Here is a 15,764-nt window from a genome sequence, read left to right on the forward strand (position 1 = left end):
GAGGCCTATTCACTGAATGGGTGTTGCCTCATTCAAAGTGAGAACCTGAAAAAACCTTAAATTGAAAGGGCCAAGGTCTCCCACTGCATCCTGGGCCATCTCCAGTCACCCTGAATATCTGGTCACTAGACCCAGATAGCTCTGGGGGAGAAAGTGAGGTGGCTGCTGATTTTACACAGCCCTCCCTCACTTAAATCCAATTCACTTGCATGTCATGGCATTACCTTTGAGAATGAAGGGCAAACCACAACCACATAACCACAACCACAAGTTTTGTTCACACTATCTTATCTTTCTAGAATATTTACCTGTTCTTTAACTTTTAAAATTCTATGCATTCTTTAAAGAATCTTTCAAATACTACCTCCTCCGTGCAATCTTTGATCACCTCAGCAAGAAGTAATTTTGCCTTTTTCTGGACTGCGTAGTATTTCAATTGTATCATATTTAAGGCCTTTCATCATTTATCGGCTTCTACTGAAGTTTCTTTTATGCATGTCTTTGGTCCTTTACTAGATTATAAACTCTTTGATGGAAGGGTTTGCATTTTATTCATCACCTTATTCTCTAGCCCCTTCATACAGTGCGATGAACATAATGACACAATTAATAGTTGTTTAATAAATACACAAATTATGTTACCTTTCCTTGTATTATCATACAATCATTAAGTAAGTATTCATTGTGTACAGAGCAGTTTCCAACATATAATGGTAGAGGGAAATTCCTCTCCAGGAGTTCCCCACTCCAGCAGAATCACAGGAGCAGACCCAATCAAGCTTTGTATTAGTATGTTATATATTTTCAACTTTTTCAAAGCACTCCCACCTCATCAAACTCATTTTAGCCTCATAACCGTATATACTTAGAGAACATTAAAACTAGAAGTAACTTTGCAGATCATCCAGTCCAACATCCTTAATTATAGAATTAAATGAAATGAAAGTGATTTACCCCAATCACCTAGTAAATTCATGAGAGAGATGGGAATAGAACCAGTGTAATGAAGTGTTCTTGACTCTCTTCAATCATAGTGTGCTCTTTCTTCTTCTTAACAATCTCAGCCTTTTCTTCCTGCTACCTGACTCTGCAAAGAGTTGAGTTCACAAATGACAAAGGATTCATTTTTAAATGATGATGCCCAACCCTTTTGTGCAATGGCCATTAATGTTAGAGAGAGATAATAGAATTCATTTCTTTGCTAATGACCTTGTCATATTCCATTCTTTCTATCACCTTCAATTCTATTATTTTCTTATTTTGTAAACATTTATGAACTCAAACTTTTTTTTTTTAGTAATTTTTGTAGTTGCTTTTTTAAAAAGAAGTTTCATGCTGTCTATACAATAAAACAAGCTCTGCACATTTGATTAAAATTTTAAAAAAAGGTTTTAGGTGATTATGTGGAAAAAGCTGCACATCTACATGCCAACACAATTATGATTTCATTCACTGAAATAGATAAATTTTTACATACTTCTGCTTCTGATTGTTTAGATTTATCCAGGTATGTCAAAAGCCTTGATTAAACCAAAGCTTTTCCATATTTCAGATTCCTAATCATATCTATAAAGACAATGTTTGCTGCAAAGCTTTTTTTTTAGTAGGAGCATATTGTTTTCCATTTCTCCCTTTGCATTTCTTACAGAGATCTGTAAAATGTTAATTGACAGATAGTGTATCTGCTAGCTGAAGTTGTCTTTAGTTCTTGGGGATGTATTTAATATTGTAGAGCAGAATATATTTATCTGTGCTAATGTTCTGTGCTAAGCACCGCAGTGAAAAATAGAATTTGCAGTAATATATGATTAAGACCAGCATATGTATAAATAGAATAAATTATGGTATGACAATTGCTGTCATTTTTTTAATTAAAAAAAGTCTTTACAAGGTATAATTTTTTTCTATTGTTATTCTTCCAGTCTGTTAAATTTCTGAGATATGCAGCAGAGAAAGAATGTTCATTTACTTTGGTTTACATGTACCACAGATGCCTACTTAGAATCAGGTTACATTAGTAATCATGAAACAATTTTCTGCCTTATATAGATGTTTTTAAAGGACTTTCAAACTATTCTTTTGTAATATTTAATTCTATCTTCAGTAATAAAAATAATGATAAAGATGATGATGATGATGATGATGATGATGATGATGATGATGATGATGGCTAACATTTATAAAGGACTTTAAGGTTTATAAAATGCTTTACAAATATTATCTCATTTTATCCTCACAAAAACCCTAGGAGGTAGGTGCTATTATTCCCATTTTACGGATGAAAAACTGAAGCAGACGGATTGTAACTTGTCCAGGGCCACACAGTTACTAAGAATCCAAGGTCACATTTGAACTCAGGTCTTCCCTACCACTCAGCACTCTATCTAGCTGGATGTGGAGAAAATGGTTTTCTGCCAGTTAATTATTAGCTGTAGTTAGAAGCAAATTACTTCACATAACTATAAGCTAATGATACTTGAAAGGAAACATGTTGCAATTGATAATTGGTGGTCCTTGGAGACAGGAAAACCTAGGTTTGATCCTGCGTTTGTCACAGAAGGATATACTAGCTAATATTTTAACAACTGGCTGGCAGGGGAGGGGGGAGGGAGTTAGATGTGACCCTTTTAAATTTAATCTGCATTATTAATATTTTCTCCCTCATATTCTTTTTTTTAATTTTTCTTTTTCATTTTTTTCATTTATTTATTTATTTAATATGTTTAGTTTTCAACGTTGATTTTCACAAGAGTTTGAATTACAAATTTTCTCCCCATTTCTACCCTCCTGCCCACTCCAAGATGGCATATATTCTGATTGCCCCATTCCCCAGTCAGCCCTCCCTTCTGTCACCCTGCCCCCCCCCCACCATCCCCTTTTCCCTGACTTTCTTGTAGGGCAAGATAGATTTCTATGCCTCATTGCGTGTATATCTTATTTCCTAGTTGCATGCAAAACCAGCATTTGTTTTAACATCTGCTTTTAAAACTTTGAGTTTCAAATTCTCTCCCCTCTTCCCTTCCCACCCACCCTCTCTAAGAAGGCAAGCAATTCAACATAGGCCACATGTGTATCATTATGTAAAACCCTTCCACAATACTCATGTTGTGAAAGACTAACATTTTGCAGCTTCCTATCCTATCCCCCTTTATTCAATTTTCTCCCTTGACCCTGTCCCTTTTCAAAAGTGTTTGCTTTTGATTACCTCCTCCCCCATCTGCCCTCTCTTCTATCATCCCCCCTTTTTTATCTCCTTCCTCCTTCTTTCCTGTGAGGTAAGATAGCCAATTGAGTGTGTATGTTATTCCCTCCTCAGGTCAAATCCGATGAGGGCAAGATTCACTCATTCTCCCTCACCTGCCCCCTCTTCCCTTCCTACAGAACTGCTTTTTCTTGACACTTTTATGCAAGATAATTTACCCCATTCTATATCTCCCTTTCTCCCTACTCAATATATTCCTCTCTCATCCCTTAATTTTGATTTTATTTTTTTAGATATCATCCTTTCATATTCAACTCATCCTGTGCCCTCTGTCTATATATATGTATATGTATATTCCCTTCAGCTCTCCTAATACTGAGGTCTCATGAATTATACACATCATCTTTCCATGTAGGAATGTAAACAAAACAGTTCAACTTTAGTGAGTCTCTTATGATTTCTCTTTCTTGTTTACCTTTTCATGCTTCTCTTGATTCTTATGTTTGAAAGTCAAACTTTCTATTCAGTTCTGGTCTTTTCACTGAGAAAGCTTGAAAGTCCTCTATTTTATTGAAAATCCATATTTTGCCTTGGAGCATGATAACTCAGTTTTGCTGGGTAGGTGACTCTTGGTTTTAATCCTAGCTCCATTGACCTCCGGAATATCATATTCCAAGTCCTTTGATCCCTTAATGTAGAAGCTACTGGATCTTGTGTTATCCTGATTGTGTTTCCACAATACTCAAATTGTTTCTTTCTGGCTGCTTGCAGTATTTTCTCCTTGATCTGGGAACTCTGGAATTTGGCAACAATATTCCTAGGAGTTTACTTTTGGGGATCTTTTTGAGGAGGCAATCTGTGGATTCTTTCAATTTCTATTTTACCCTCTGGCTCTAGAATATCAGGGCAGTTCTCCTTGATAATTTCTTGAAAGATGATATCTAGGCTCCTTTTTTGATCATGGCTTTCAGGTAATCTAATAATTTTTAAATTGTCTCTCCTGGATCTATTCTCCAGGTCAGTGGTTTTTCCAATGAGATATTTCACATTGTCATTCATTTTTTCATTCCTTTGGTTCTCTTTTATAATATCTTCATTTCTCATAAAGTCATTAGGTTCTACTTGCTCTAATCTAATTTTTAAGGTAGTATTTTCTTCAGTGGTCTTTTGGACCTGCTTTTCCATTTGGCTAATTGTGCCTTTCAAGGCATTTTTCTCCTCATTGGCTTTTTGGAGCTCTTTTGCATTTGAGTTAGTCGATATTTTGATGTGTTATTTTCTTCAGTATTTTTTTGGGGTCTCCTTTAGCAAGTCATTAACTTGTCTTTCATCGTTTTCTCACATCACTCTCATTTCTCTTCCCAATTTTTCCTCTAATTCTTTAAATTGCTTTTCCAAATCCTTTTTGAGCTCTTCCATGGCCTGAGACCAGTTCATGTTTTTCTTGGAGGCTTTTGGTGTAGGCTCTTTGACTTTGTTGACTTCTACTGGTTGTATGTTTTGGTCTTCTTTGTCACCAAAGAAAGATTCCAAAGTCTGAGTCTGAATCTGAGTCTGTTTTCACTGCCTGGCCATGTTCCCAGCCAACTACTTGACCCTTTTTCCTTGGGGTATTACTGCTTGTAGAGTAGAGAGTACTTTGTCCCAAGCTTGAGGGGCTGTGCTGTTGTTTTCAGAGCTATTTCTACACAGCAAGCTCTGCCACACCAGTGTTCCTTTTCCCCCAAGAACCGCCAACCCAGACCATGACTCAGATCTGAGCAGACTCTGCACTCCTGCTCTGATTTGCCACTTAATTCCTCCCACCAGCTGGGCCTGGGGCTGGAAGCAACTGCAGCTGTAGTTCTGTAGCTGCACCACCTCTGCTGCAACAGGGAAGTGGCCGAACTGCAAAGTCCTTTCACTCTGTCCCTGCAGTTTTTTCCCACTAACCTTCTCTGTTGTCTTTGGTGTTTGTGGGTTGAGAAGTCTGGTAATTGCCAACAGCTCACTGATTCAGGGTGCTAGGGCCTGTTCCGCCCAGTTCCCAGTCTGGTTGGTCCAGGCGCAGCCCACATTGGGCTCTGCTCCACTCCACTCCAAACTCTGTGCAATAGACCTTACCCAGCGACCATCCAGGATGTCCTGGACTGGAGCCCTGTTTCCCTCTGCTATTTTGTGGGTTGTGCAGTTATAGAGTTTGTTTAGAGCCATTTTTATAGGTGTTTGGAGGGTCCTGGGGGAGAGCTGTAGGCGAGTCCTTGCTTTCCAGCTACCATCTTGTCTCTGCCCCCTCTCCCTCATATTCTTAAGTCTAGACATCAACAAAATAATAAGTGAAACCCTAATTTGAAATGTAGCATTTACTAATTTCTTAGGTATAAATGCTCATACTCAATATTAACAATAGGTTCTCATGAGCCTGCTTAAGCAGACTCCAGCACCCCTATTCATATGACGTAGGGATCATGGAATTCACAGATCTAGAGCTGAAAGCAACCTTATAGGTTATCAGGCTAGCAAGCAACTATGTGACCATCAAGTCACTTAACCATTTAGTGCCCCTAAAAAAATCTCTGAAGTTATGTTACAGATAAGTGCTGAACTTCATTGGTAGAGGGAATTTCCTACACCAGGGAGTTCTCCATATTAATGAAATCACAAGTTCAGACAACAACAAGAGTAGTAGTAATTGAACTGTCTACCTCCTGGTGTACTTCATAAAACTTAATTTCTATGGAAATAAGCTATATTTATTTATTTATTTTTAATTTTTAGAAAAAATGTTTAATTTTATTATGCATTTAAGAAATAAAACAAGCACTTCCACAATATAGAATAGGAAAAAAAGATGATTGCACATGAAACTATAAATCTATCATGTAAAATTTGCTATTCCTTTTAAATATAATAAATCCTATAACTTTCTTTTTCCCCTCTTTTTCTCTCCTCTGTGCCCTAGAGTTGGCTACTATTTACAAATATGTAAATATGTATACGCACACATATATGTATATGTGCATGTGTATTCCATTCTATACATACTTGTATTTATCATTTCTTTCTCTGGATACAGATAGCATCTTCCTTCATATGTCCTTTGTAGTTAATTTGAGTATTTGTAATAGTCAAAATGACTTAGTCTGAGCTATGTTTATTAGTACTATTAGTGTTAATAGTAATATTATGTTTATTAGTACTATTAATGGTATTTTTAATTTGTTTGTTACAATATAAAGCATATCCTCTCTTCTTTTCTGAATCATTTTACTTGCAAAAAGGCAATATTTCTTAAGTGGATAAGATGCTGAGCTTTGGTTTGAATACTGCTGAAACACGGAGATCTCCATAATCATGGCCATTTAGCCAGCGTGAGTCTCAATGTCCTCATATGTAAAAGAAGAGGTTTGGACTAGTCAATCACTCAGGTGATTTCAGCCAGGATTCAATACTAGTACTTTGCTTTGGATTCCAGAAAAGTGTTATATCAATAGTCTCTGAGTCACAAGCATTTTAAGGAGCAATGATCCTTTGCAATCATTGTATATGTAAAATGATATTTTCATAGTGCCTCCTCTTTCTTTTACTACCCCTAAGCATGCTACACATATTCATTTTCTTTGGGCACCACTTAAATACTCCTAGGTCAACAGAACCATTTGCCCAAGTATGGAGCAACTTATCCCATGTCTCTTCTCCACCATTTCCTTTCTTCTCTTAGAGGTTCACATACAATTTGCCACCCTCCTTCCTGTCTTATATCTCTTAATACTCCCAGTTCAGTTAATTTCCATTTAGGCTATCTTACACAGGAACACCCACACATACATGTATGCACACATAGACACATGACATAGGTTTAGAGCTAAAAGAGAATTGGGTCTTAGAGTACAAGTCAGTTTTGACTCCACATGCACACATCTTTTGACCTGCACTATGCTGCCTCCAATGTCTATGTTCCTCACTTTAGTTCCTCTTTAGTTTTATGTCCCTTCTGTCTTCTAAATCTGACCTAGTTTTCTTTACAAAAGAAAAAAAGTTTTGTCTTTTTCTGTGTTTTTTGTTTCATCTGTAAATTGTCACCCATTCCCCTCCCTACTCCAAAGAATGCTGGCAACTACCCATGTGGTCTTCGGCTACTCACATAACCTCTATAAAGTTTTGTTTCCCCATCAGCCATGATTAGTATAATGGAAAAAAAGTAGGGACCTCAGATCCTCTTTTCCCTCCTCTCCTTTTACAGCGAAGTGTAATAGTAGTGCTAGTTATATGCCCATATGAAGAAAAAGGAAAGTTATAAGTTTCAAGGGGACATTAGGAACCACAAAAATGTGATTTCCATGAGAGCAGGGACTCATCTCTTATTGAATAGTCAGATCTTCCCCAGTATATAACATTTAATGTTTCTTACCTCCCTACTATTTATCCTATATATTTAGTACATGATAATAGAATGAATGAATGACTAAATCACTAACACCTAAACCTCTTTATCATGCTCAGAAGTCTTCCAAAATTTCTACAAAAAGTCTCCTTCTCTCTCCTTAGACTCTCTAGTTAAACCTATTTTTCTTCAAATGTCAAAATTTAAGATAAATGGAAAACTATTTTCCAAATGTATTGTTTTTTGGTTCTGCATGATCCCCGGAATTGCAACAGAATTGTTTTCTATTCTTTTTATTGCATGTGTACAAGATTTCACCTACATTGTTGGTAGCCTTTTAAGGGACTCTCTTGTCAACCTAGCCACCATTTATAATATTTCTTTGAGAAACTAACTTCTAAGTACCTGACTTACAAATGTTTGGAACATAACTCATCTTAAAATTGGGAACTCTTTTTTTTTGTGTATCTGCTACCGTATTTTTCTGAGTATCGTTCTAATCTCTATCTTGTCAAAATGACAGCAAAGACTCTGAGACATTAGAATTCCTTTCTAAGGTATTTCTAGAATTTCCATACATGATATATTGCAAATATCTATCTTTCTGAAATGTCTTGAGCACAGGATTTTGAAGCTACAATTGAAATCTAAATGGAATAAATGTTTATTAACCAACTGTTTTACAGAACCATGGTCTAAGTTCTAAGAGAAATAAAATGTTTAGCATAGAAATTCTTCTGCCCTCATGCAGGTTACAATTTAGTAGAAGGATTTGAGAAATACAAAAGTAATTAAGAGGATAGAGACTGGACCTTCGATTTCATTGGTGTAGAGAGCTACTAATGAGAAACTCACTCTACCAAAGCAAGTCAATGCTGTCTCCGTAATTTATAGTATTGGAGACTAGAGGAAGGGAAGATTAAGTGATTTGCCCAGGATTACACAAATGTGGGACTGGAACCCATGTCTATCTGTCTCCCAAATTGGCTATTTACTGACCATGTCACACTGTATCTCATTTAACAAAAAACGTTCCCATTTAACAGAAGAGAACCCCGAAGCCCAGAAAAAATTGTTATTTGTTCAATATCATACAGTTTGCTAGCAATAAGCTAGATTTAGAACCCCAGTATCCTGGCTAACAGACCAGAATTTTGTTTCTTTTTTTCTTTCTCATTGAACTTCCCCAACTAGAAATGATTTTACCTTCATCTGATTTCATATCACTTTATACTTCACTTATGTACTTATATTGTAATTTGAATTATGTGCACCTGTCTACATTATCTTATATCCTTTTACTACTGGAAACTATAAAATCCCTCATCTGGATTACAATGTATTACCCCGTAGCTCCACCAGCAGTCCTTTCATTGAGCTTGTACTACTTGCAAGCATTCATTGAATGAATTAGCTATTACTCAACAAATCATTACACTTTTTCCCTCTTTAATGAATTGTTATATGAATTAATTGATGGAGTGGTTAGAAGCACTGGTAGAGTTTTTCCAGGAGTTTGGTTGTGAAGGGGAAGAAAGATATGATTATAACTATATGGAAAAGAGTCAAGGAATCTTTATTTCTTTAATTCTATTTTATTTTAGGACTAGAGTTATTTGAGCATGTTGCTAAGTCTATAGGAAGGAGACAGTGGGAGATATTGAAGACACATGAGAGAAAGAAGGCCATGATTAATAGAACAAAATCCCTGAGGAGCAAGAAGGAGCAGAAGGAAAAAATGGGGGGAGGAGTCAAGAGCACAATTCCTGATGAACTAAATTGTCAGGTTGTATGGACCTAAGAGGGTAGATAGGATGCCTGCCTTTAAGGAAATAGATGTGAAGAAGGGAATAGTGGCTGAAGAGAGAATCTTATGATAGCTAAAGAGATTTTGTTTGTCAGGGGAAAAGTAATATAGTGTTGGAATCTGCTGGAAATTCCATATGAGTAAAGAATTATCAAGCCATTAGTGGCATCCGGATCAAGTTCAAAAGTCAGGTAACCCCTTCCCATCTCAAAGTTATATCACAGATCTCTTTATTCTTCTCAGCATTTCTTGAGATTCTAGCCTTTATATATAATTCTCAAGTCCCACTAGATGTTTCATCACTATCTATCCATTAAGGTTGTGAATGTATGGACAATCTTTCTTCCTCCTTTCCCCCAATAAACAAAATAGACACTAGATAACACTCTACAAGCAACTGTGGCACAATTACTTTGTATAGTCTCTTACCCTCAGTGAGAAAGGCAGGATAACAAATATCAAATGAAAATAATTACTTGAAAATTAATTCCTTTTGCAAAAGTTTCCTTGGATGAAAAAGTTTGTGAACTCATACAGAGAAGAATGCTTTCTCCCTAATTTCATGGGAGAGATGGAGAACCATGGGCATATAGTGTTGCATACACTTTTAGACATTGCCTATATGTTTTTTGGTTTTTTATTTGTTTTATCCTGTTACAAGGGGTGATGGGGGCTTTTTCTGCAAATAAAGATGATGTAAAAATAAAAAGCAACAATAAAAGTTTGAGTAAAAATGATTATGTTACCCTTCCATGCCATTTGTTTTTCAATGAAGACCAGGAAATGTAAAAATGCATATTTATAAATTAATATTAGTTTGCAATTCCTTGCAAACTTCAGATCATTGCAGAAAGGATGGAGAAAAGATAATGATTAAGGAATGGAATGGAACAATTTCTTATTTCAACATACCTCTTTTCCTCATATATCTCAAAAAGGAGAAAAAGACATATGTTTCTAAAGTATCATGCTTAACTATTTAGGGAACTACAGGGTATTTACTTCTTGGACTCTAGCCTAAATAATCTCTACTTCATATTCCCTATCAGTTATATTTAGTTATAACATTTTAAAAAGTTGTTGTCAGATTGTTAGGGATAAAAGAGCTGCACAATTTGGTAGGAGAATTTCTATTTCCAAGCTCTTAATAACTTTAATGTCAGATACAAATTCAATTGTTAGCAAGCTGTGTCAGAATAGAATTCTCCTCTTTGGTCACTGAGCCAAGATTTATTGGAAATGATTAACATTATCTCATTGTCTTTTTTCTAGCTGATCCACATAAACATAGCATCGTGATGGATATTGATTATGATTTGATTTCTGTATTTTGTTATTCCCCCACCCAAGCTTAAATTGAAGTAGAAAAATCAAGAGAGACTTCAATACATTGTGTTTTGTGAATTTTGACACAGAATTATTATCTTTTCAAATAACCATCTTCCAAATAGCAGGAGTAATATATATATATATATATATATACATATATATATGTACATATATATATATATACATATATATATGTACATATATATACATATACACACACACACATATATGACAGGGAGGGAGGGAGGGTGGGAGAGAGAGAGAAAGAGAGAGAGAGAGAGAGAGAGAGAGAGAGAGAGAGAGAGAGAGAGAGAGAGTTGTAGGTCTAAATGCTTTACAAGTGAAAATGAAGACCTGGGAAACTAAAGATTCTCATCCAAGGCAGGTTGCTGGACATTGAGCCTATCTGCATTGTAAATCATCAGTTAGACTTATTTTTGAAACTCTGGTACTTAATAGCCCGATGCGTCTTCAGCAGGAGTCAGAAGTGAAGACACTTGACCACCAGGTTTGTGAGAGCAGAATCTTTTCGCTCATATATCTCCCCCTCCTCCCCCATACCTCATAGAGGTCTACACACAGAGTAGGTACTCCACAAGTATTTGCAGGATGAATTCTCTGCTGACTAGAACATTTGAAACAAATATAAATTTGGACCCCTGAAGTCCCTATCAAAACTATATTCTTATAGCTCTGGCCAAGTCATTTAATCTCTGCATTCAAAGTTATTCATCTTCTGGAAGGGAGATCATTATGACATACCTCTGTGGGTAAGAGAACAGATTAATTAATGTTTTTGTAGTACAAAATAAAAGGTGCTATATAAGTTAATTAGGTAACTTCAGATAGTGTGAATTGAATACCCTAGACTATGATGTAGTTGGTGTTGTGGAATCTTGAGTCCTAAACTTTTGGTCCACAATATTTACTATCTGTTTATCTTTGCACACTATGTGGGCTATTGATTCTCGTTATATAAAGGCATTATTTTCCTTTATCACCTTCACTATCACTTCCTTCCCTACTTTCACAGAGAAGAAGGAAGAAACAGTAGGGTCAATAGCTATTAATAATCCTCTCTTTTGAAATCCTACAGACTTAGGAATATCATAAGAAAAGGACTATTTTTCATAAAGATTCCAAATCACTCAAATTGACTCCCCTTATTAATTGGATGGAATTTAAGCTTCTTAGTTTTAATAGTGTGATTAGGCACCAGTGTGTAGAAATCTATTTTTTCCCTGATAGAGTAATAGAGAAGTCGTTAGAAATCATGCAAGCGATTTCACCTCTGGTTTATTTTTGAGAGTATATCATTAGATCTATCATTTTTCTTCTGAGGAAACCAATTGTGCTGACCACCATGCTGCTGGAAACCATCAAAAGCTGTCAATCAACATGAATGACTGTGTCTTGTCCTAGTTTGTTCTGTAAGGTGACCAAAATAATTGAGTCAACTGTAGCAATTTGATTTCTTTAAAAAAGACAGAATTTTTATCCCTGATTATATGTACATTCATATGTTTATTGCACGAAGTACATAGTTTCATTCTTAAACAGTAATACTTTCTAATTTTTAAAAAAAATGTTATTTGAATGCTGGCTAATTATAATGACCAGGTGTGGCCCCAAAGAAGAGATAAGAAAACGTATCTCAGTCCCTTTACTGGAGAGGTGAGGACTTGGTATGAACACTGACTTACTGTCAGATTCAGTTGATGTGTTGGTTAGTTGAAGCAGCAGCAGGGGCATAGTGAATAGAGCATTGGACTTGAGTCAGGAAGTCCTTTTCAAATCCAACCTGTGTGACTCTGAGCAAGTCATTTATCCTCTTTATACCTTGGTTTCCTCATCTGTAAAATGTGTATAATACCAGCTTCTACTTCCTCAAAGCACTATATAATTGATAGATATAACATGTTTTGCAGAAATTTTATTATTTTCTTTTTATTCAGTTTTTTAAGGGATGACTTTCTGGGTAGGGGAGGAGGGAAGATATATTTGGAAATGGAAGTGATGTAAAAACAAAAAAAATTAAAAGTTTTAGAGGGCCACAATCACAGGTAATAATTATATATATATATATTATATATATATATATATTATATATATTATATATATATATATTTTATGTAGCACTTTAACATTTGCAGTATCTATGTATATATATATATATATACACATACACCTATCCCTTCCACATTGTGACTTTCTCTATCACAGATTCAATATATGGTGAGTTGCATAAGAAATTAAATGAAAATTTTGAGGGAGTTTTGCAGAAGCCACAGATAATACACAAAGACTAGCAAATGTCACAGAAAAAGTTCAGAAACTCAGAAATGCATAAAATATATGTATAGTATTGTAGAATATCAATACCCCATAAAAGACAAAGAAAAAGTCAGACTTCTCTGGTATAAAATGAGGGCCAAAACATTTTACGAGATTTTTCCAAATCTTGGGGGCACCATACCCTTAACCCCTGCAATGTGGAAGGGATAATGGTAATTTTTTTCTTTCGTCAAAATTGTCTGTGTCTTTTTGTTTCTTATGGAAATATTTGGGATTTAAAATAAAATTAATTTACATTTTTTGTTTTGCAGCTGTTGTTAGTGCCATCCCCGTGCCAACGCTAGAAAGTGCCCAGTACCCAGGAATCTTGCCATCTCCAACATGTGGCTACCCCCATCCCCAGTTCACTCTCCGCCCTGTGCCATTCCCAACACTTGCTGTTGATCGAGGCTTCGGAACAGGAAGAAGTCAGTGTAATGTATTTTCATTTCCTTCTATGTGAGCTCTCTGCTAACTCTGGCAGTGTCAGAGGAATTAGTCAGGCTTTCTTAGTCCTAGGAAAGTTCTCTTTGCATCTTAAGAACATCAGAATTTATACCACCAACGCATCCCATCCTCCAGATCCTGCTTAAATATTTATGGAGTATTCCAATGGGAATCTTTAAAAGTCAGCCCCATTGTCAAGGCAGAGGAAGGGGGGAAATTCTGAAATTCAGCAGTTAAAAAAAAGTCATGCTGGAAGCTAACTCCTTCTGTCATCTTCATAAAGGAGTGTTATTATCCTCTAATTTAGCTTGTTTATCACAACTTAGTTATCTGTAACATTGAATCTTGATTAGCCAGTACTTAACTAAATGCTTCTTGCCTTCTGCTGCCAGACCCATCATTAGATTAACTTAGTTAAACCAGTGATGTGATACCTTTCCATCTGTAAGAGCTAATTCCTGGCAAGGAGATTCCATTAGTAGCATCTTTTAAAGGAGAAGACGGACAGACAAACATTTGTTAAATGCCTACTGTGTGCCAGGAACTGTGCTAAGCACTGGTGATACAAAAAAAGGCAAAAGATCATCCCTGCCTTCAAAGAACTTTCAATTTAACGAGATGGATTTGTTGCTCAGTGGTTTTTCATGGCAAAGATAATAGAGTGGTTAGCCGTTTCTTTCTCCAGCTCATTTTACAGGTGAGGAAACTGAGGCAAACAGGGTTAAGTGACTTGGTGTAATATCAATTAAGTTGGGACTTTCTTACTGTTTTAAAGTGATTAATTGTCTTTGATTGAGTCTTACTAGGTGCTAAGCCCCAGGCCCAAACCCCTATCTATTAGGTGCTAAGTCTATGTGGGTGTGAACTGGTAACTAAGGTGGGGCTCCAGGTGGGGTCAATGAAGGGAGGTGCTAACTCCAGTGCCAATAGTAAGAGCTTAAGTTCTGGTCGCCCAGATGGTGTTAAGTTCTGGTCACTCAGATGACATTTGATGACAGCTAAAGAGTGCATAAAAAGGGAAGACAGAGCTATTGCTTAGGGCTGTCATTCTTGGTGGCACGCTGATGTGCAGACTCCAGGCAGCTGTAGTTAAGAGCCCTCTAGCTTGCCCAGGTGTTTGGACTTTGTTAAACTCTGGTGACTATGCCTTGGGATTTGAATCAGACAAGGTCTGTCTGTTAATGTTTGTAATTTGTTTGTATTTTCTCTGAAGTTCAGGGTGCTGGCTTTTTCCCCTGAACTAAGTGAATGATATTTGTACGCTGGACTAAAGTAAGATTGTTAACCCCTTAATGTTGCTTTCCTTAGTAAAGCAGATAAAAAAAACCTGGGCTTGCAGCTGGTTGTTGTTGGTTTTACACCCCCATAGCAGCTGCTACCCAGATTGTTGAAACACTTACCTAGGGTCACACAGCTGATAAGTGTCTGAGGCTGGATTTGAAATCAGGTTTTCTAGAGTCCAGGCCCTGCACTCCATCCACTGAGCCAACCAGCTGCCCAGATAGATAGATTAAAAAAAACTACTCTCAAGATAATTTTATGTATATGGATTTTTTCCCCTCTTCCATTTGATTTTTTCCACAATCAAATATAATATTTCTACATTGATTTTATGGCTTTCATTTCTTAGTTAAGAGCAGGTAATTCAACAGCTCTTGTATAATAAGCTGATTTGAAATAGATAAGATGGTAACATTGATAAAATATGTTTGTGAGGTAAGTTGTATTTTTTTCCAACCCATCACAGATAGCTTTAAGAAACCATAAATTGTCTTACTATTGCAAGGTTAGAATTAAAAGGCATCAAAAAAATCTGTCAGAAAGCAGTTGAATTTTTTTCTCCCTTTACTCAGTGTGCACCTTTTCCAGAGAGTAGAATTATTTGTAAGAAGATGGAACATATTCCCTAAAAATAAGTTGGAGAGTGTTGTTATTGAAGGATGACTGGAAGCCTCCTGACTCTTAACTAACTACTATGACAACTTCTGGAAAATTAATCAGCACAGTTGGAAGTGGGGGAAAAATGATTTGGAGTTAGAAGATTGGGACTAAGGCCCTGCCCTGCCAGTTCTTAGCTACGTGACATTGGGCAAGTCACTTAACCTCATTGAATCTACTCTCTGAAAAAGGAGAGTGAATTGTCGCTGTTCAGTCATTTCAACTCTTCGTGACCCCGTTTGGGGTTTTCTTGGCAAAGATACTAGAGTAGCTCACCATTTCTTTTTCTAACTCAGTATGTGGAACTGAAGCAAACAGGGTTAAATGACTTGCCTAGGGTCACA

General features: G+C 36.3%; 1 protein-coding gene across 1 annotated transcript in view; it reads left to right on the forward strand.

Annotated features, from left to right (window-relative positions):
- Positions 1-15,764, forward strand: part of DCC (DCC netrin 1 receptor) — a 1,016,863-nt gene that overhangs the window by 949,134 nt on the left and 51,965 nt on the right. The window contains exon 27 of the mRNA XM_036763165.1: positions 13,308-13,469. Coding sequence (XP_036619060.1) covers positions 13,308-13,469 — 162 coding nt within the window. The remainder of the gene's footprint in view (positions 1-13,307; positions 13,470-15,764) is intronic.

Source organism: Trichosurus vulpecula, chromosome 1 (assembly GCF_011100635.1).
Source record: "Trichosurus vulpecula isolate mTriVul1 chromosome 1, mTriVul1.pri, whole genome shotgun sequence".
Lineage (NCBI taxonomy): Eukaryota > Metazoa > Chordata > Mammalia > Diprotodontia > Phalangeridae > Trichosurus > Trichosurus vulpecula.